Here is a 21,534-nt window from a genome sequence, read left to right as displayed (position 1 = left end):
TGAGTTGCAGGCAGGTGGGCTGATTCCAGGTTGGCCAGGCAACCTGATTCTCACATGTCTTAACCTCGGCTCTTTCTGTGATGATGAGCCCAAGAGAGAAAGAGGTTATACAGGAGGTTTCCCCAGGCTGCTGCTGCTCAGCCTCGCTTGGCTGCAGCCCATCAGCCTGGTGTGGGGCTGACTGCAAATCCAGGAGCCCCTAACAGCTGACAGGGGGTGGAGGCAGGTAGCAGCTCTCCCCTCCGTCCCAGATGGGTTGGCTCTTGCTCCAGAGGAAGATGGAAAGGCACAAAAAGCCTGCGAACCCAAGTGCTTTCTCTGAGGACTGAGAAAAATGGGTTGTTAAATGATGACAGTGGGCTTTGGGACTCTTGGCTCCCTTCCTTGCCCCACTGTGGGCTCTTAATCTGGACTTGGCCATTTTCTTCCTCTCTTTGGTCTTCATTTGCCTTTGCTCACCTGCAGTGCCTGTCTGAAGCTGTGCTGATCGGCCCCGGAGCACCTTGCACGGAGATTATTGGCCAGGAGCAAACCTTACCAAGGAGCACAGCCAAAATGCTGTGCTGGAGGAGTGCTGGGTTTGGTTGTTGAGCTGGGAAGGAAACATCACACTCATGTGGATGTGGGAGAAGTGAAAGGGAGTGAGTGGTTTCTGATGTGGCTCTACAAAACAATCGTATTGGGTTGACAGAAACCCTCAGCAAGCAAACGTTCGCTGGGAGGGTGGTGCCAGGGAAGCTGTGGGCAGTGTTAATTGCTCAGTTCTCATTACTAGGTTATATTGGAGTTTCCTTCATTTGACCAGAGAATGTAACAACAAACCTATCTTTGCTGTTTGCTGTTAATAAGTGTAATGAACGCTCAGAGCCCTCGGAACTTTGTCTCATCAGCAGCCCGCAGTTGCCCTGCAGCTGTTGCTTGTGAAGCTCAGCAGGAAAGGGACCAAGGGAGGAGGAACCAGGAGCTCCCTGCATGCTAGGAAAATAGGAGAAGGCCACCTGCTGCCTGATGGAGAGTCTGGGGAGAAGGGAAAAACCATCCACCCAGGCTCCCTCCTGGGGCTCATTCCTTGTACTCACTGAGTGTGGAGGTGCAGCTGGGAGCATTAGTGAAGCTGTACCAGTGCATCCAAAGGAAGCCATAAGCCTGATGTGGAAGATGGATTTAGTTCCCAGGTTAGACATTTGGCACTGACGTCAGTCTTAATTACTCCTGACACTGTTGTAGCTCTCCTGTGGGATTTCTCCGCAGAAGAGCGAGTTTCAGACGAGAGCAGAATGTTAAACAAGCCCATGCTCACATGTGAACACCAGGATTAATTCCCTGTGGGATGACTGCTTGTGTGTTGGGGTGAAGGATGCTGGGGAGGCTGCTGGGTGCAGGTGGGGATGGAAGTAGGCAGGTGGCCACTGCAGTGTCAGTAAATAGGGGCAGGTGGTGGAGCCTTCCATCTTGGAGACCCCATCTTTACCATCTCTGCAGCCTTCCTAAAGGGAGCTTTATATTGTCTTTGTCACTCGGTCACTCCTCCTGACAGTGCTGGGGCACCACACAGCCTACATATACAGGCACCTTTTGCACACTGATATTTTTGTGCAGCCCTTCCCTGGGAGCTGCTGCATTGGTGTTGAGGGCACTGTCTTGCCCTGAGCATGGCAGGGATCAGCCAGAGCTGTGCTCCCCTCCAGATGGGCTGCCCGGGTTGTTGTCTGATGGAAAACCTCTGTGTTTCTGTTTGCAGTGTCTGGAGGGAGGCGAGGGACCGCATCGTGGGCTTCCCAGGGCGCTACCACGCGTGGGACATCCCCCATCAGTCCTGGCTCTACAACTCCAACTACTCTTGTGAGCTCTCCATGGTGCTCACCGGTGCTGCCTTCTTCCATAAGGTGAGATGTCATAGAACCACAGAACATCCCGAGATGGAAGGAACCCATAAGGATTGTGGAGTCCACAGCTGCTCCTCCAGTCAGCCTGGTGCTTTCTCTTCCTTCCCAGACTCACTGGAGCTCACGTGGTTGTGGGGGCTTTTATTTTTAGAGAGGAGAATGCAGCACACTGCTCCTTTTCCCTTGCTCCTTCCAAACAGAAACACTAACAGACACGTGCTTCTCTGTATGGGAGAATCAATAGATGGCAAGCAGGCCTTGAGAGACCAACGGGCTCTTTTCCTACAGGGTTGTCCTGAGCAAGGTGGGAATGTAATCCACCCGCTGCTGGGGAAGCACTGTGCAGCAGCAAAGGCAGCAGGAGCTGGGGGGGCTGGGGCAGCACTCGCTGCCTGGGGCCCTTTGAGCATTGTTAGAATGTTTTTTTCCCTGCCAGTACTACGCCTACCTGTACTCCTACGTGATGCCACAGGCCATCCGCGACATGGTGGACGAGTACATCAACTGCGAGGATATCGCCATGAACTTCCTGGTCTCACACCTCACAAGGAAGCCCCCCATCAAGGTAAGGCAGCAGGCAGGGCTTAAATGTGCAGCGATGCGTGGAGTGCAGCCTGGAAGCTGCTTGACACAGGGAAATCCAGCTGCTGCCCTCCCTGCACTGCATCCCTGGGGTAGAGAACCTGCTTTGGCAGAGGGTTGGACTCAATGATCTCTTGAGGTCCCTTCCAACCCCTATGATTCTGTGATCTCCGGAGGGCTGTGCTGTGGATCAGCTTTCTCTTTATGGCTGCTGGCAGGGTGCTCCTGGCAGCCCCACATATGTCTCGCTGTCACAGGCAGGCTGCCACGGAGATGGGCCTGGGCTGTAAATGTGACAGGTGTGCTCTTCTGCGTGCTGCTGTTCCCATCTGGAGCTGCTGTAAAGGGGACGTTGTGGAGCTCGGTGCCCAATCTGGGGGAGTCTGTCCCAAACCAGAGGGCACTGCAGTGGGACGACCACATCCAGACCAACACGGGCAGCAGACACCTGCTGAGCACCTGGAAGCTCGACCCCCTCAAAGCATCTCACTCTGGGTGCCTAAAGCATGCAACAATTTACTCATTCTGAAAATACACCTGTGGTTCTGTAGCACTGAAACAAATTCATTTGCAAGGTCTTCTTAACAGCTTCTTAAACCCTAAGCAATGGGACAGTCAGCAGGAGCCACTCGCTGTGCCCCTCCTAAGGCTCTGTCCCTCCCTTCACAGGTGACATCCCGCTGGACTTTCCGCTGCCCTGGCTGCCCCCAGGCGCTTTCACACGACGACTCTCACTTCCACGAGCGGCACAAGTGCATCAATTTCTTTGTCAAGGTGTACGGGTACATGCCCCTGCTCTACACCCAGTTCCGTGTGGACTCAGTCCTCTTCAAGACCCGCCTGCCCCATGACAAGACAAAATGCTTCAAGTTCATCTAAAAGCAGCAGGGAGCAGGGCACCCCCGGCTTCCGAACTCCATCTGGAGGTGGGTGGGGCAGAGGGGCTCCTTGGGCAGGCTTGGATGCTTGATGCTTCCTGCCATGGGCTCGCGTCACCTCCCGTGGATCACAGGGGACGTCGTGGATCTCACGCTTCTGTAAAGATGCTCCCTAGGATCGTACACTGAGGAATGGTGCATTGGCTAGTGGACCTGCCCCTTTTCTAGCCAAGGGCGCCCATTCTTTTTAATTATAATTATTGTTATTTAAAATGAAAGTGTTTTAGATTTGCCGCGTGAGGCTTTTTTTTTTTCCCCCTACCCCCCCCATTTTCCCCTCTCAACCCACACAGGAGGCAGCTCGGAGCTGCTGGGCTGCAGAGGTATCTGCTGGCCCCATCCCTTCCCCACCCCTCATGGCCACAAGTGAGGGCTCCAGCTTCCATCCACCCGGGAGCACTGTGCTGCTCGGCCCACCCAGAAGGGGTGAGTGAGGAAGAGGTTGGTCCCAGTGGGTCCTCACTGGCAGCAGGCCCTGTGCCACAGCCATAGGGAAACCAAGCTGCCCCGTGTGCTCCTAGCTGGCCTGCTGGCGTTGCTGGGATGGGAGGTGGGGTATTGGTCCTCTCGAGGTCATTTACTGCTTCTGTGGGTGACGAAGGGAGATGGGCATCCTCCTCTGAGCCAAGCAGTGCCAGAGTGAAGCAGCAGTGATTGCTGGGGTCCCACGCTGCCTCATCCCCATTGCAAGCAGAGCCAGTGGCATGCATGGGGCACATGAACCTGCCTTAAACCCTCATCCCACCTGCACACACACATGGCTCTGGGCTGGAGGTTAATCCCACAAAGACCTTCCCTTTGAAGGAGCTGGGGAATGTGATCGTGGTCACGGAGCTGGCTTTGGAGCTGTTCCCCTCCCTGCCAAGCAGGTGCTGGATGCACTGCTCTGCTCTTTGCACGTACCTTCAGCAGCTCCACTGAAGGTGGGAAGTGAGGAGCGAGGTGTCTGGTTCTCTTTGTGCGTTGTTTCTCCTTTTTGTTTTAACATCAGGTGCTGGGAATGGCGTGAAGGGGTCATTCTCTTTAAACAGACAACCAGAGCACGGGTGGCAGCCAGGCTGGGGGCAGCTGTGGATTGCACTTTATATAACAGACACACGCTTCCATCCGCTTATTGCCAGGGTGGAAACTGTCTTGTTTTGGTCAGACTGCATTATACAGAGCTCAGAAGATACGGACATGGCGTGAAGCGTTTGTGCTGCTGTTTGCATTGCGAGCTCTGTTTCTTGCTGAGCCTCCTGCACCCCAAAACCCAAACCCACATCGGCCCTGAGTCCCAAGGCCGGGTGGGCTTTCCCTTTCCATCGTGGCTTGTCGTTTAGAGGCCGGTACAAACCGTGATGGCAGGCCATGTTGTTCTCACAGGCTCTCGGCACTCTCAGCCCTTGCCCGGACCGCAGGTTTTTCAGAGGTGCCTGGCACCATGGCTGCAATGGGGTGGCCACGGGGTGGGATGGAGTTGCAGGGTGTTCTCCTGTTTGCTGAACCCCACAGGGATTTGGTGGCAGGAGGGATGGGGGCCGTGGTCCCTTGCAGGGCCACCTCTCTCCCCACCCCCAGTCTCCCCCCACACACCCCAGAACCCTTCTGGAGTACGGAGCTGTGATTCATGCCCCAGCTTTCTGCCCCTGCCCTCGCCACTGTCCCCACCATCCTCGCAACCAGCGTCTCTGCCGTGGGGTCCGTGACGGTCCTGGGGTAACGCTGAAGCTCAGGTCAGGCTGTGGGGTTCATCCCAGTGAGGGCCCCTCGGTGGCTGCACCTTTCCCAGGCGAGGGCCTTTTCCCTTTTCGGATGTTTCTGCTGCTTCATCCCGGGGTGGGGCTGCAGCGGGGTGCGCAGCGAGCTTCCCTCCCGCTCACTGTAAATAGCATCGCCGCTGGTGCCGCCCTGCCCTGTGCCAACTGCCCCGTGGGCACGGGGCTCAAAGAGCAGTGGAGGACGAAAGGAACACTCCTTCAACACGAGCACAATATTCATATGTTGAGTTTTTTGTAAAAGGATCCAATAAATGGAGAGTTTAACTTGAGTGTGGCTCCGTGCTTTGCTGGGGGCTGTGAGAAAGGGCTCAGGACCGGGATGGGATTGTGCAGCTGCTCCGTTCAGGGGCACCCCAAAACCAACTCCTCCCTGCCCTGCCTTTCCCTGGGCAGGGCCACGAGCTTGGCACGGACTGGGCTCTCACTTTTTAAGCTCTTATGCTGGGCTGCCAATGTGATGATGAGGACAAGGATGAGTCAGAATGGCAGTGTCTTTCAGTAGGGTTGGGGTCGGGAAGGGGGCACCACCCCTATGGGCTCTGGGCAAGATGAGGAACAAGTCCTGAGGACAGTAAGGGAGGAAAACAGTGGGGGAATAATTCCTTATGTTAATCAAGGCAAAGAGCTTTCAGCTGCAGCCCTCAGCCCTACTAGTAAAAATCACAGCTGTGGGGCTCGAGGAATGGGCTCATGTGCACAGGGCCATGGCACAACAAACGTGGCACTGTGGCCAGGATGTTTTCCTCCTGGAAGGAAGGTACCAAACCCAAGTGCCTTTGCTGTTGTCTGTCCAGTAAAGCGTGTCACTGCTTACAATCTATTTGGCATCCATCTCGTTCCACCCCCTCCATTCGCATCCCTCCCAGGCTGCCATGGTTACCTCTGCAGCACTGACCCAGCCAGAAGAAATGCCACTTATTTCTCCTCCTCTGTGCAGAATGAACAAGAGCTTATTTCGTGAGTTTAATTAAAATTTTTCACTAAAGGACACCTCCCCCTCCCCAGTATGTTTATTTTTCCAGCAGGCACAACCTGCCTGTTCCTAAGGAAGAAACAAACTGGTTTTCAGATGCTGGACTGGAGCAGCGAGACGTTCTGCCCAAAACAACAAGAGGAAAAACGGGAACACTTTCCCACTGATGGTTTCCCCCAGGAGGGGTGGTGATGCTGCTGGAAATGCACCAGCTGCCACTGATGAGATGAAGTATCACAGCTCATAGGAGGAGCCACTGCGCCCCAACTTACAGGGGTTGGTGTGACAGCCCCAGTCACAGCGGTAGGGAACCAAGCAAAACACTTCTGGACTGGACTGCAGCACGCCAGAAATGTGTCCAGAATCATCCACTCGGGCAGGACGAGGCTGGAGAGCTCTGCTGCTGTCCCTTTAGACAGCACTGAGATCTCCGGGGGCTCAGAGTGCTGGGGTTGGCTTGGCCCAATTACACACAGTGCAGCAGCTACTGCAGCTGACACGGGCTGTCTCATGGCTCCCATTTAAAGATGCCCTGCGTTCTGTGAGAGCTGGAACGCCTCTGTGTCTAACCTGGCCCGCGATCCGCCCGACTTTCTTTTATTTTCTACTGGTGATGAAGAAGCTGAACTACCACAGGTGCTGTAAACTCCCACTGGGATTTGTGTCACTGCAGCCACGTTTTTATCGCCCGAACGATGCCACTGCTGTCACAGCCCTGACACACAAAGCCAAGGGATGGGTGCCAGAGCCTGCACCACCACTCAAGCAGGAGCCCTCAATGCACAGGAAATACGATGTGCAAACTGCAACAGCAAACAGCTTTTATTACAGAGCTGCTCTCCCACTGCCTTAATCATCTCCCCAAGGCTGTAAACTGGAGACGTTTTCTTTTATAAATATGTATATTTACGCACTTGCGGATGTGGGCCAGGCAAGAGGATGCTTTTACAAACCACACAGTGTGGTTTCCCCTCAGCATTCTGACTGTGCTTTATATTTTTAACACCAAATAAATGCAAAACAATCCCATAAAAGAAAGAAAGAAAGAAAACGGCAGACAATGCCATCAGCTGCTTTTAAAAGCAGTACTGTGAGTGAGGTTGAGGCTCCAAATACACAACTCTGAAAGAGAAAAGCCCCCCCAGGCCTGCAGTACACATGGCTTTGTATAAAGGGCTATCAGAACTTCAAGCAGGAGTTTGGGGGCTGAGAGATTTGGGGAAGGTAGAAAGGAGAGGCACTTAAATCTCACAGGTTTTTCGTGAGCTGGGGGAGCTGAACTGCTGTAACACGCTCTGGAAAGCCTCCCTTCCAGCAGGGCTGCTGGGATCCATGCTGCTCAGCCTCATGCACCCAACGGTGACGTGGGAATGGAGCTGTCTCCATCAGCCAACAAAAAACAGGCACAGAATGCTCCCAGGCATTTCACTTGCAATTGCAATCCCTCCCCTTGGTACTAATCCCACTGCTGATGGAGGGAACTAACATCTCGGTGCACAGATTGGTCCTAAGAGGGGAAGGGCACATCAGCAAACACTTCAAAGTGCAAAGCTTTACCCAAACCCCTCTGCTTTTGCAGGGAATGCACAGGCCCTGGCTGCTCTGAAGCTACTGCCCATGCCCAGCACAGTCCCCTTCTTCTCTTTTTGCTTCTATGATCTCTGCTGTGCCAGCTTCCCCACTCCTCTTCATACCATATCCAGGGAAACGCACACACAGACAGAAAACTGGATGCAGTGAATGGGAAGAAACAGTGGCGAGAAAAAACAATCTCTTAAAATCTGAGGCCACTGTTCCAATATTCATGCAGAGCTTCGTTGGGTAAAGGGCTGAGGCACACACTGCTGATGGACTGCATCACACAGAGAAAGGTCTGCACCTGCACATGGTTTCACCCCGACATTGTAAATGCACACTCTATTTATTTACTCTGCAATCTGTATCTCCTTTAAGATTCCAGAAATCAATTTTACAGCACAGGAATCCCCTCTGAAGTACTCCAGAACTGGCTAAAAATTAAATAAAAAATATATATAGATATTAAAAAAATACTTAAGTTGCTTCTGCATGAAGAAAAGGTGGTTCGTGGTCTCTGAACAAGGAAATGCTCTCTCTCTGGGGTCACCCTCATTAAGCTCTGGTGCTCTGTGGGCTCTCCTTGCACAGCAGTGTGATGTCCACGTGCTAGAATTTCTGCAGGAATTTGAGAACCAAGTCACGCAGCTTCACCCTGAGGGGTTCATCGTTGTCACAGATGATGTGCGTGGAGTCCTCCTCAATCTGAATGAGGGTTTCTGCCTCCTGCAGGAGCACGATGTGGCCCTTGGCTGTGTCTTCCACCTTGACGTCACTGAAGCCATGCTGGATACAGCAACAGGGAGGGAGTGGAAGAGAGAGATGTTACAGCAGTGTAAGTAACAGAGAGATGAGAACTCATGGAGGAGGAGAGGGGAAAAACAGCTGCAAAATACAGAATGGCACTGCAGATATTCTACATCCCTGGGATCAACAGAGGAAACCCTCACAGGGTAAGCAAAATATGACCCTCATTATACAGGTGGATTTACTACAGCACAGGGAGGCTGAAGTTTTCCACTGTGCCAATTCATAGCGATCACCAACTTCAAAATCTAGTGAGGCAAAGAGGACAAAAGACTCAGAACTGCAGAAGTGAACATCTGCTGACATTACTGCCTCAAGAAATGACAGAGACCCACTGAATCCCACTGCAAACTTCCTCACAGATGATCCTACCCTTTTTCCTATCCATTTCCTCCAGGAAAACAAGCAGGGGAGAGCTGTGCTCTACAGAGCAGTACCATGCAGGGCCTGTGGGTTTGGCCACCACAACCCTGTCCTGAAGCTCTCCAGAGAAAGCATCTCCATTACTGGAGGTGTTTCTTCCTAGGCCAGGCTGCATGCAGCCCTGGGCAGCCTGATCTCATGGGTGGTAACCCTGCCCACAGCTGGGTGAGCTTTAAGGTCCTTCCAGCCCAAAGCCATTCTATGATTCTATCATTCTTCACTCAGTCTCCTCATTTTAACAAAACTTTAAATCAAGAACTTCAAATTTAGGAGCTTAAGAACTTTAGGAACTTAAGTATTTAAAAACTCTCCGCAGTTCAAATGTACTGGATATCAGCTGATAATCATGGGAAATTCACCCACCTAGTGACCCTACAAGCTCAGCTTCTGTCGGAAATGACTGACACGAACCACTTACACCAGGACATTTCCACAGGGAAATATTTCCTCTGTTCTCATTGCAGGGACACATGCTCTGGCAATACTTTGACAGCTCATTAGCCTCCCTCTATTTCAAGCCACACTAAAATTATTTCCCTCTCTTCTAGCAAAGCAGCAGCTCTATCAGCCCTGCAGAGAACCCCTTGAACCTTGCTTGCCACCAAAGACTTATTACCTTCTCGAGTGTCTGCACAAACTGGTCCACAGGAATGGAGCCACTCAGCAATGGCTTCAGAGGCTTACACTCAGGCACGTCGTCACTCACTCGTTTTCTCTTCTTGCTGGTGGGGGGTTGAGGAGGTTTTGGAGGGAGCTAATGGACAAGAAGGTGCACAGCAATGCAGTGAATCACATCAGCTTATTATAATTTAGATGGAGTAACATGCACATGAGAGAGAAAAGGAATACTGGTTTTGTTTTCAGTGACTGAAGGGGAACACAGCAGTGCTGAAGAGGAAACAAAGACACCTAGCCTTGGTCTACACTGCTGCTCACAGAAGCCAGCATTTACAGAAATGAATTAGCAGTGGTACTTCAAAGTTCTGTCATCTATAAAGCTTTGTCTGACTCACTTCAAAGCTGAAACTTTCTGCATTTGAGTACACTGAAATAGTTTCCATGAAACGTGCCCTGAAGAAGTCGATGTCTTGAAACTGCCCAGAGAAGCTGTGGATGCCCCACTGATGGAGGTGTTCAAGGCCAGGCTGGACAGGACCCTGATCTGGTGCCTGATGTAGTGGTTGGCAGCCCTGTCTGTGGCAGGAGGGTTGGAACTGGGTGATCTTTGAGGTCCCTTCTCACCAAAGACACTTTATGATTCTACAAAACTCACAGCCTAAAAGATGCTGGGTTGGGAATCAGGCAAATTCAGAGCAAAGCAGCTACTTGGAGAGCAGGGAAAATGGGTTAATTCTCACTGGCCTCAGAAAAATGAGACATCAGAAAAAAAGCTGAATCCAGAAGGCACAAGAGATGCTGCAATGCCTGAAAAATCACTGCAGTGTGATCTGGGTATAATTTCAAGGTTCTTGAGGAAGATGTCTGCTTTAACTCATCCCTGAGAGCTTCCTCTGTTAGCAGGGAGATGAGAGGGTAGCTAACCTGGCACTGCGTGCTGCCGTGCATGCAGGCATGGAGTGTTCTTAACTGACCACTGATCATTTTGTGGGGGTGAGAAATAGATTCCTGAATAAAGAGCAGTGAAGAAATTATTTTGTAAAATGAGTCCACGTGCCCTGTACCAAGCTGGTTATGCTGAGGATGTATCAGCACTTGACTTCCCCAGTGACCTTAGCAAGTTGGTTCTTGGGAAAAACGTGATGGAAAAAACTTCTCCAAAACGTTGGCAAGACCATTTGCCAGAGATGAGTCTGCTCAGGCTCCAGTCCCACAGACAGGATGTCACTTCACAAAACCACTTACCCTGAAGTGTGATGGGCCTAGGTGCATGCAGGATGTTATCTGTGCACGAATCACTGGCATGGTTTTTGGAGCTTGTCCGCACAGGTTCTGTAGCTCCCAGAGCTCCCAGGCTCAGATGCTGCTTACCTGCAGTTTGTGCCTACCTCTAAGTTAATTTGGCATCAGGAATCAGGGTACAGAAAAGAGCAAATGAGCAAAACATGAAGGAGAAAGCAGACTCAGACCAATCACATTATAATACTTTGATTTTTCTACTATTGCCTACTGTATCTAGGGAACTGACCTGAAAAAATCAGGCATCTCATCTGCTATGCACTGACGTAAATTTTTAACCACTCTTCATGTCCCTGCACGAAGGACATGACAATATCAGGCCTCCTTCCCAAATGTTGTGGGCTCAGCCCAGCTCTGCTGCCCAGTGGGACAGGCAGCATCATGAAACGTGTGGCTCCACTGAGCTCCCTGCATTTCAAGCATTGAGAAAGGTGAATGGGCATCTACTGCTCAACAACTCCACCAGGCACCACCTCCCTGTAAAGCACGAATGCCAGGAACTGCAAGGGCAGCATAAAAGAAGATTGAAGAAAAGGAGGGATTTTCTCCTCACTTTTTATCCTTGGAGTTTGCTCCTATCTGATTGCTATCTGATTCCTGGGGAATGGGGCAACTCAGAGAACACAGACCCTTCAAATGTCTAATCCTTCCTATCTGACTCTCAAACTCTATGTCCATGAGAAGCTGGGTGATGCTGATCCCAGAGTACAGGTTATGGAAGGCAGCAGCCATGATCTGCAGCCTCTCCTCGTGAACGATCTTGCTTCCCCTTTTATCTTAGCTGGGCATGCAGCCAATGAAAACAGGGTAGAGAGATTTATATGCACCACACTCTCTCCTCCAAGTGTAATTCCTCACTTGCACATGCCAGGACAAAGCATCTGACAAGAATGCTGCTCTGGTGGGGAAAGTGTTGTTAGAAGGGTTGCCTTATAAGAACAGCTGGGGTCCCAGATGGCAGGAATCCCTGTGCAAGGATATTTTTCTCCCCCTCCCATTATACCATACCTGCAGAACATGCTTGTTGTCTTTAGTATGCAACATGGCAGAAACTGTTGCTAAGGAAATACCAGGCTTAATCTCCAAGGGCACAAGTGAATCTGCAAGCTGAAGGAAAAGAAGGATTTTATTCAGCAAGTGATAATCTCAAAACTTGCATGAATCCAGCTGTGATTTAAATTGGCAGTAGGGTATTTTTAAACATGGACTAATGACGTGTAAACACAAACCCACTGGCACGATGACAGAGTGCTCCTCTTACCTGGTTATCCCTCCTTCTGGTTCTTGAGTTACTGAATGTTGTTATCAGAGCAATGAGACGTTTTCAGCAACTACAGCAAGTCTCCCAAAACAAGGCAATTAGAGAGAAACCTCATTTAATATGACACCAACTGCTCTATTAATAATTCTCATCAGTAAAACTCCATCTAACTCAGCAGCATTTGTTATTTTTGTTACCTTGATGTGCAATGTTAATCAGAGCTAGTTTCCTTCCAGCTCCTTCGTGCTGCAGCATTCAGGCTGCAGAACAGTTGGAAGAAGAGTTTGTCCTAAAAACACACTGCCTCTGTTGACTGGTTTGACATTTTTCCCTACAACACTGCATAAGAACTCTTCCACTGCCTTCTATATAATCCTCGTCTGAAATAAATACAATTTAGGCTTGGCTGCAATCTTGAATTTCAATGGCAACCTCCCAAGATCCTCAGCACTGAAAGGGTTGGCAGTACATGTGGAGTGGGCAGGACTGCACCTGCTGAGACTTGCAGAAGTTGGGCAGCTGGGAAGCATCTCTCCCAGTCATTCTTCCAGAGGAACTCTGCAGAAAAGGGTGCTCATAAACATGGAAAATGACTTTCTTTCCTTGGAAGGCATTCTGGTTGACAGCTCACTGGACACCAGGTGCCCTGGAGTGCTGTCCACGACTGCAGCCAGGATCCAGTCCTAAACAAACAGTTTTCAGTCTTCAGGGCCAGCAGCACAAGCAGTTTCCAAGCATCACTCCTAGTAAAGCATGCTCCTGTTATCTGCAGACCCAAAGGCAATGACACTGCAAACACTGCAGATGCCTGACAAAACAGGAATGGTTAAGCTGGCTCACTCTTTGTACTACTGGATGGGAGGACTTTCCAGCTGTGAAGACAGCTAACAACTGAAGAGTGTTGGCCATCCTTCCAAACCCCCCACTCCATCATCCTGTTTCATGCAGAAGAGCCTCTACAAGATGATCTTCACCCAAAATCCATTGCCCTTTAGCTTCAGGCACATGGCACCCCCAGTTGGAGCCACACGTGAAGAGTTCTGCCTTAAGGGAAAGGAGCTCTCTGAAAACTTCAACCATTTACTGTCCTGCATCAAGGGAGCAGAGCTCTGGAGTCCCAGCTACCACCACTGCCCTGGCAGCAAGGCAACGCCAGCTCTCTTCAGATTGCCAGATGCATGAAGCAGGAATAGAAATGGAATGGTTTTCAGAAGAGCGTGGTATATTCCCATTCTGGAGACACTGTGCTTGAGGCAATGGAAAACTGAATGCTTTACCAAAGCCCATCTAGTAAAATTTCCACAGGATCCAAAGCAGGGAAGTGACAGAGCAGAACGACTGAATCACTGCACTTTCCAAGAAACTTCAGGGGCTCGACTGCAAGTACTTTTGCCTGCTGCAAGTGACTGTCATATAGGTAATGACTGCATTACTACAAAGCACTAATCCTAGTGGACGGAGAAACAAGTGAATGTTATGTCCAAGAGCACTCCTACTGGCCTAATCCACTGCCATCAAAACACGGAGAAGGCTTTTCTGTTAGCTGAACAGCCAGAGCACAGTTCAACTTCTACAGTGCCTGAAAATCTCACCTACCACTATTACAGATGCAGCCCACATTTTGAGAGCACCTCCCCGAAATAAAACAATTGGATAGGCGTTTGTGTTGGAAAAATACAGACATTTTAAGGCTGCATTCAGAACTCCTAAATTTTGCATGTATTAGGACTTAGTGAATCTCTGAAATCAAAGTTTCACGGAGCAATTCACACAGCTCTCTCTCTGGGATTCTGTTCAAAACCTTTAAAGCAGGAAATTTGAATACAGCCTTCACGGTTTATTACTGAAGGTTGGCAGAATAAAAAAAAAAACAACACAATGATAATTATTGCTTCAGATTTCTCTTAGGAAGTGAAAATAGTAAAGCTTGCAGCAGGGTGACATGCTGCACTCAGGATGGTCAAAGGCACTTTCTATTCCCACCACCTTCCAGAGGAGGACTGATAGAAAATAGGTTCTAACGAAGAAGAATACATGGCAAAATGACAAGCACTGTAAGGAGAAAGATCCTTAAGAAACAAAGAGCTGCTTAGAATCAAAGTCCTCTTCTGCCTCTGAAATACCTTGGTATTAACATCTATGCACATTTGAACCACACGGTTGCTAAGTAGCAACACTTGAATTATTAACAGTCAAAAAGGCAGTAAGACGGATGTCCAATTTTATCTCCTCTAAGCTACTGTCTCATCTCACAGCCCTCTCCACGTTGTGGATGATCCTTTTATTATAGAAGTTCACTGACCCAAACCAAAAAGGTCATTTCATCACACCCAGCCATTCACCTACTAACACCGGACAGCACTGCTGTGCTCCTTTTGACTCATCTCCTGCACACTCAAATCACAGAGCTCTTCCAAAATGCTGGATTAAAGAAACCTTTTTCAGAGAGATAGCAAATCTTGTCTGCCTTCCAAGCAGTGGCAACTCCACCATTTCCTCTTGCAAGCTGTTCCAAACTTGAATTTTCCTTGCAGCTAGGAAACCATGTCTTATTTCATGGTTGAATTCGCCCGACTTTCAGTAGCTGGATCTTGTTATGCCTTTGTCTGCAAGACTGAAAAGCCCCCCACTATGCAAGAATAAGTGCTTCTTGGTTGCAGTCATTATCACAAGTGTGATACCACATACCAGCATCAGGAAAGTCACGAAAGCAGAGCTGCATGGCACTGAGCACTAACAGCACGTTAATCAGGCCATGCATATGGATGAGCACTTGGACTGCCTTAAGATAAACTTGTGTTATGTGTATTGCGTATTTCAGTTTTTAAATTATCTCCCGTTAAGCAAAGCTTAAAACAGTGACTAACCAAAAAGCACAAGTTGTTAACTCTTGCTTGTAAGAAACTGCAAGTGCTGGTCACCAGAGTGCAGCCACACGAACCTTGTGGCAGCCAAACATCTCCATGACCAGAGCTCCCCACCTGCATCCTATCAGGGTAAATACATTTTTACCTTAAACTGTTCCTGAAGTTTTCCTGTAGGATTACATTTCCCACAAGGAAATGAGGTCTGATGCATTTTACATGAGCCTGAAGACAGTTGCTGGGTCGAACTATGGCTGTCCATACAGAAGGACAATGCACACAGGCCAGGTCACACTCAGGAGTCTCTACTAAGGCCTTCACCAAGGACAACACCCCCTAGACTGCTGTTCAAGCACCAGACAAAAAAAATCTCCCAATGGCAACGAAGAGCTAACAGTGACTGATGACAGGATCCAAAACTCCTACTGTTAAAAACAAATTGAGGCTGAATAGCTGAGTGAGATGAGCTGGATCCTCACCCTCCAGGACCAGAGTGAAGGGAAATCAGCAGGAACACAGTTACCAGTAATTAGAATCCCTGCGAGTTTTAAGTCTTGAAATGCACTGATGTGCACAGTAGATTATAGCCCACATATTTAGAAAAGGACACAGTTGATTTTTTTTCACATCAGCATTGAATGTGTTATTTTCCAGTTACACAAACTGTGCATAAATGAATATCATCTCTGCATTAGAAGCAGCACCCAGAGTTGCAACTTCGGATCAAAACAGACAAATGAAACACATGAAATATATCTGTGACACCAGGACAGGCACATTATAAACTCAACACCTTCTAAGTCCTTAGACATATAAAAGAATAAACTTGCAGTACATTCCTTGGCATGGTGCAGTGCCTCACAATGCAGTAGGCAGGGCACGACATGGGAAGTTACAAACTGGATTTCTACAGCAGCCCTGAGATGGGGGAAGTTAAAGGAAAGGTATCAACTGCTGGGCTGCTGCTGCAGCTTCTCAAGGGTCAGCCTGGAGCCTACCAGCATCCAATTTTGTTCTGTACTGAGGTCTTAAGTAAAAGAGAGTGTAAAAGAGAACTGTGCAGAGGCGTTGTTATTGGGAAGAAATATCAGGCTATCACAGAGGAAGAGTAAGGTGACCTCAAGAATTTGAGTCAGAAAATCAAGATGAAACTTGGTAGCATGAAATGCAAGGCCATGGACAGAGCTAATACAGGGAACTTTGGTTGTGAGATGTCAGCTGCTAGAAATGACAGAGGTGAAGGGTCCACGTTTATTAGTCCATCCCATGAGAAAAAGAAAGTCATAAGACTGACTCAGTCATGAAAAAGCAAAAGGCATTTCCAGAAAATACCAGGTAATTCTAGCGAGGATGAGCTTTTGCTATTATACTGGGCCCAGCAAGATCTCATCTGAACTACTTGTAAATTCTGGGTAATTTATGTTCAAGCAAGATATACTGAAAGGTAGATTAGGGCATGAGAAACTGCTTTGTAAGAAGAAACTAAATTATCTCGGCTTGTTTAGCCTGGCAAAAAGAAAATCCAAAAGAAATCCAAAAGCAGAATTTGATTACTGCACACAAACACTACGGGGAAAACACAAACAAAAGAGAAAATCTATTTATGCTAAAACATGATGTTGAGAGTAAGTATGTGCAGACCAGCCGTGAATATGCATAGGTTAGACTGTGGAGTTCTGAACAGCATCCTGGTGGGAACAGCAGGGGCACAAGTCTCCACAGCTGGAAGCTGGTGCCTGCCATTTTATGAGCTTTGTCTTAAACACCATTAGGAACTGCAGCTGGGTTCTGGCCATGTAACCCATGAGGGCACTTCAAGGTGGAAATGGTTGCTTACCGTCCTAGAGCTTGCCAGGTGTGAAGAGATCCCCATCTACATCACAGTCCCTGAAAAGAACGGCACTCACAGGTGAGAGAAAACTATCCTCTCCCAAGGATTAAAGAAGCACAAAGACTGTAAGACCTTCCTGTCTTCAGAGGGAGTCCACCAAATCCGAGTGATAACAGCTTCACAAATGTTTTTAGAGTAAGCTGTCTCCTGCAAAGTACGAAAAAAGGACAACCTGCCTCAGCCTCCACCCTTCCTCCCATGTTGCCCCTCACACCTCACACCCAGTTTCTAAAATCCCTTATACACAAGAAAGCACTCTCCAAGTATATCTTTAACAGGAACACAAATATTCCACATGCTTAACATCTGTATAATATCCTTCTATTTATAAGCAGTGAAGACCTGTATTTTGTTTTGTAATTAAAAAAAACCACCACCACCACCACCAACAAAAACCAACACTGTCTTCATGTTATCACTTAAGTTTTATTTGGAAGACAATGTTAGAAAGGGAAGACAGTCTACCTCACCTCCTACCTCCCTGTCTTTTCTTATCCTTTCCCTACTGAAGTGCCAGAAGCTCTGCTGTCAAATCACTTGCAACCAGACAGAAATGCACACGAGATTACACCGTGGGCCACCGTATCACACAGACTCAGCCTTGGCTTTGTACCATGTGCTAAACCAGGCAGAGTCTGAGCACAAGAAGTCTGTGAGTATGGATCCTGCTGAGGAAATAAAAAGATATGTGGTTGTACGCATGCACCAAAGGGGAAAGGTCTAGACATTTAAATATGCCTGTGGACCAGCAAGCATACTAAACAAGGTGACAAGTACACTGTAAGCCATGGGGCAGCACAATGGGAATTACCTGGGGAATCTTTCTAATGAGACTTAGAGGAACAAGGGCATTTCCAACAGAGAAGAGCAAACATCCTAGAACTAAGAGCACATCAATGTAATAATTAGTGGGTTATCAGCATCATGTCCTGTCAGGGTTTCTGCCTCAGATTTTATGCAATTCAAGTGCTTTAAATGAGAAGATTGGGTTGCTATACTAACCTGAACTTAGCTCTTTCAGTCCCTGTGGGGCTGCAACAGATCTCTGCAGCACATTGTAAAGTCTCATTAACCTCAGTGAATGAAGGATCATGTCATAAATAGATAAAGTTGCTGATAATGTTTGAACAAGCCTCTGTCTTAGACTCAGTCTTCCATAGAGTCAAAATCTGGTGGAGAAATAAAGTGGAGGCTGAAGGGATATTCAGTGTGTTTCAACAACCACAACTACTTGAAAATCCCACTAATGGACCAGGGCTCCAGATCAACATGACAAACTTTATCCCAAACCACAGAGACCAAAACAGAAAAGACACAGACTAACCACTGGGAAACAATCCTGGGTAGGATTGTAAGTATAAAATGTCACAGTATGAAAGCTATCCCCTGGCTTTTTGCTTATACTGTGCCAAAAAGACAGCTTTAAGGAGGCGTTGAAAAAGCATAATGAAGCAGATTTATGGCTGTTTAATGAAGCTCTTCATCAGTATGCTGCATAGCCTGGAAGCAGGCAGGAAATAATTGTCTGAGGCACTTACAAGAGGACAGTAGAAGCTGGAACCATCAGGAGCAGATATTAGCCCCAAACCTGAATGACAAATTATATGTAGGGCAAGAAAGGATGCAAAATACCTTCAAAACAAAGGCAAGTAGTTTATAGATGCAAAAGATGAGTCTGTAGGTTGGAATGTGACATTGTTGAAGCTTTTTGGAAAAAAAGACATGAGAACCTCATTAGAAACAACTGTTACCTTGCAATCAGACATCAAAAATGAAGAAACAAACCTAGATATTAATGTGGGCAGGCAAAACCAGGTTGGGAGTAGAAAAGCAGATTTGAGTTTCATTGATCTAAATAGAACACTCTGTGGATGCAGCTTAGCAGGGAAAAGATGCAGCAAAAAAAGAAAAAGAAAAAAGAAGGAAATGAGGGATAACACTCAAAGCACTGTATGATACTCAAAGCTGTATGATAAATGAGAATACAGCAGCATCCCTATACAAGTAAGAAAAGCTGGGGGAAAAGGAACACAGGTCAAGAGATTGGATAAAGTGAGGTCACCAAAGTAAGTTGAGGGTGTGCAAAGACAGAAATGAAACTTTTTAGTCCCTGGAACAGGAAGATGGAGAGGGAAGATGGAAGCCATGCTTTTACCACTCCTTTTCTTACAAAGCAATTGGCAAGACTGCGTGTGGAAAGAGAAGTCAGGACAGGAGGAGGACAGAATGAAAGCTACATAACTACAATGGGCTGCCAAGTGCCTGTTTTCTCTGCAACAGTTCCCTGTAATTTTACTTCATGTTGGAATGTGCATTGCACATTCACACTCTCCTGTACTGGCCTGTGTCCTGAAGAACTTGCAAATAGGATGTTTTAAAAACACAGCCCTCACTGAAGTCAGCCTGCTGCTGAAATCAAGTGATCCGCACCACTGTTCAGCTCTAATTAAATTGGAGGCACATTATTTGCTCAAACACTACTGTTTAATTTATCTGTTTGCTCCAGAAGCTGTTTTCCATTTTCCCATCATTCTCCTCTGAACAGACAATACCTACCAATTTCCAGGAAGCAGTTTTTTGTTTTTTTTTTTTTAATAATTTTTTAAAGTGAAAGGCAAATGCTAAGAAGAACAAATCAGTTAAAGTGTAAAAGCTTCTGTAATACCCCTGAGAGCCATTTCAGCCTGGTGCCCTGGGGCTGTTAAAACCTCTCTCTAAACAAAAGCTGCTCTGAAGGTAAATCTCATTAACATACAACAGCCCTGCTTGACCTGACTGCTCTCTGGTGAAGTGATCCAAACGCAGACAAGCTTCAGCCGTAGCAGTGAATTTATGGGTGTCTGGCAGACCAGAATCTGAACCACAGAAATAGTTCTGGAAAGGGAATTTCACACCACCATGCTGTCAGTCTGTAGTGACTGAAACCATGCTGGGCCAACTGTTTGGTTTGCAAAAGCTCTAGAAACTTGAGTCATAAGCTTGAACACATCTCCATTTCTGAAAAAGGACGATGGATGTTAGGAGAGGGCCCTGGTCAGGGCTTCATTTTTGGCTAACATGTTTTTGACAAATAACAAGCCTTCACAAGATTTGCTACGAGCCCTGACATACCATTTCCAGCTGCCACTTAAGCCCTCACAATCTCAGAGCTGGTGCTAGCCCATGTGAAACAAATGCTCTTTCCTTGCAGTGCAGAAAATCTATGTATTCAGGCACAAAGAGTTTTCCTAGATAAAACTACCAAAAAAGGAACATAAAGCAGTAAATATTCTGATGGGGAACCTCACTGATCATATTTGCAATCCTGTCCTGCACAACCCACCCTGCAGATAGGGAAGTTACAGCTACCTTTTTTTTTGTCACCACTGAGTAAACCCTGCCTGAAAGCAACAGCCTGCCAAGATCAGCCTCTAAAAGCCAATATCTTAATGATCCCACTGCACAAAGGGACATACAACAGGGCTCTTCTGCTGAGAAAATGAGGCAAGCCTACCACACGGCACAGAAAAATTATTCAGGAGGTAAGAATGTACCAGTGTGTTTATTTAGGTGGTATGCATCAAAGATAATACAGGCAATGAAAATAGACATTCTCTTCCTTCTCCTATTTACTTTGAAATCAGCAATCCTTTAGGATTGACTGTTGTACAGAATAGGAGAGATCATGTAGTTACATTTCTCAGCAGTTTTCAGCTATGCTGCAAAGATTTGAGACCAAAGTGAGAAAGAGTGGGAGACAGCTTCCCAACCCTCCTATGCCTTATCACCTCACTGCAGGTGAAGCGGGAAGCAAAAATCAGCCTCAAACAGTGATGCCATGAACACCTGCTGAAAAAGAGATTGTTGGAGGGAGACAGTCTGTGATCACTACAAATTTGGCGTGACTACTCCCTCTAACAAGTTCCCTTGGAAAGAATGATTAAGATCTCTCTCTGAGGATGATTTGCATACCTCAGTGCTGGAGAACAGTATCCTGTTAACAGCCCTGAATCACAGCCTTGCTCTCATCACCACTGTTCTGACTTTCAAACAACACCCTAATGGAAGGAAGTAGTTGCCTTCCTCCACTGTGCACCCATGTGGAAGGACAGCAGCCTTCTGGTCTATTTTTATATCATCTTAATCTTGTTTGGAAAGTCATTATACATCAAGTAGCTGAGTTGAGAAGAACAGCTTTAGAACCTAGGGAGAATACCTAGAGTGGGAAGAGATTATGAATCCAGGACTCCTGCATGAATGCAATTTGATGTATTTGATAGAGGAGAAAAAAGGCAGTTTCTGTCAGTATTCTTGTATATGCATCTTTCTGCTTGAATACAGTGAGTTAAAGTGAATGCAGTAGAAACCTGTTCTTTTCAGCATGCTTTTCTGCTAACCAGTCCCACCTTGGTGAATACCATATTGTCTACCATGCACTCTCTCTCCGATGTCTCAGCAGTTCTGGGAAGTGCTATTATTTCCATGTGCCATTTTTACTACAGTGGGTAGAAATAATCCTTTCACTTCAGAGAGACAGCACATAAAAGCCAGTGGAGATCTGGAGCTGAGAAATAGAAGGCATGTTCTTACTGGTGCTAAATCCTACTGAGCCTCAAGTGCAAGGGATCTTGCTGCAAACAGCCAGCCCAGGAAAGGAACTGCTGACTTGTTTTCTGAT

At 47.6% G+C, this 21,534-nt stretch overlaps 2 protein-coding genes across 7 annotated transcripts in view; one reads left to right on the top strand and one right to left on the bottom strand.

The window, feature by feature from the left end:
- Positions 1-3,419, top strand: part of EXTL3 (exostosin like glycosyltransferase 3) — a 97,356-nt gene extending 93,937 nt beyond the window's left edge. For all 4 annotated transcript variants that reach the window (XM_065730496.1, XM_065730493.1, XM_065730495.1 and 1 more), the window contains 3 exons: positions 1,742-1,886; positions 2,323-2,451; positions 3,138-3,419. In XM_065730496.1, coding sequence (XP_065586568.1) covers positions 1,742-1,886; positions 2,323-2,451; positions 3,138-3,347 — 484 coding nt within the window. In that variant the 3' untranslated portion in view covers positions 3,348-3,419. The remainder of the gene's footprint in view (positions 1-1,741; positions 1,887-2,322; positions 2,452-3,137) is intronic.
- A 4,138-nt stretch (positions 3,420-7,557) lies between these two features.
- INTS9 (integrator complex subunit 9) overlaps positions 7,558-21,534 on the bottom strand; it is a 66,496-nt gene continuing 52,519 nt past the window's right edge. For 2 of the 3 annotated variants that reach the window (XM_065730468.1, XM_065730469.1), the window contains exons 15-17: positions 11,870-11,968; positions 9,561-9,698; positions 7,558-8,500 (exon numbers count right to left, since the gene is read on the bottom strand). In XM_065730468.1, coding sequence (XP_065586540.1) covers positions 8,324-8,500; positions 9,561-9,698; positions 11,870-11,968 — 414 coding nt within the window. In that variant the 3' untranslated portion in view covers positions 7,558-8,323. The remainder of the gene's footprint in view (positions 8,501-9,560; positions 9,699-11,869; positions 11,969-21,534) is intronic. The other variant, XM_065730470.1, reaches the window with a different exon arrangement.

This window comes from Cyrtonyx montezumae, unplaced genomic scaffold (assembly GCF_038088225.1).
Source record: "Cyrtonyx montezumae isolate F1298 unplaced genomic scaffold, pur_monq_1.0 scaffold_13, whole genome shotgun sequence".
In the NCBI taxonomy this organism is placed as follows: Eukaryota; Metazoa; Chordata; class Aves; order Galliformes; family Odontophoridae; genus Cyrtonyx; species Cyrtonyx montezumae.
The sequence above is the reverse complement of the archived record's forward strand: the minus strand, read 5'-3'. Positions and strand labels throughout refer to the sequence as shown.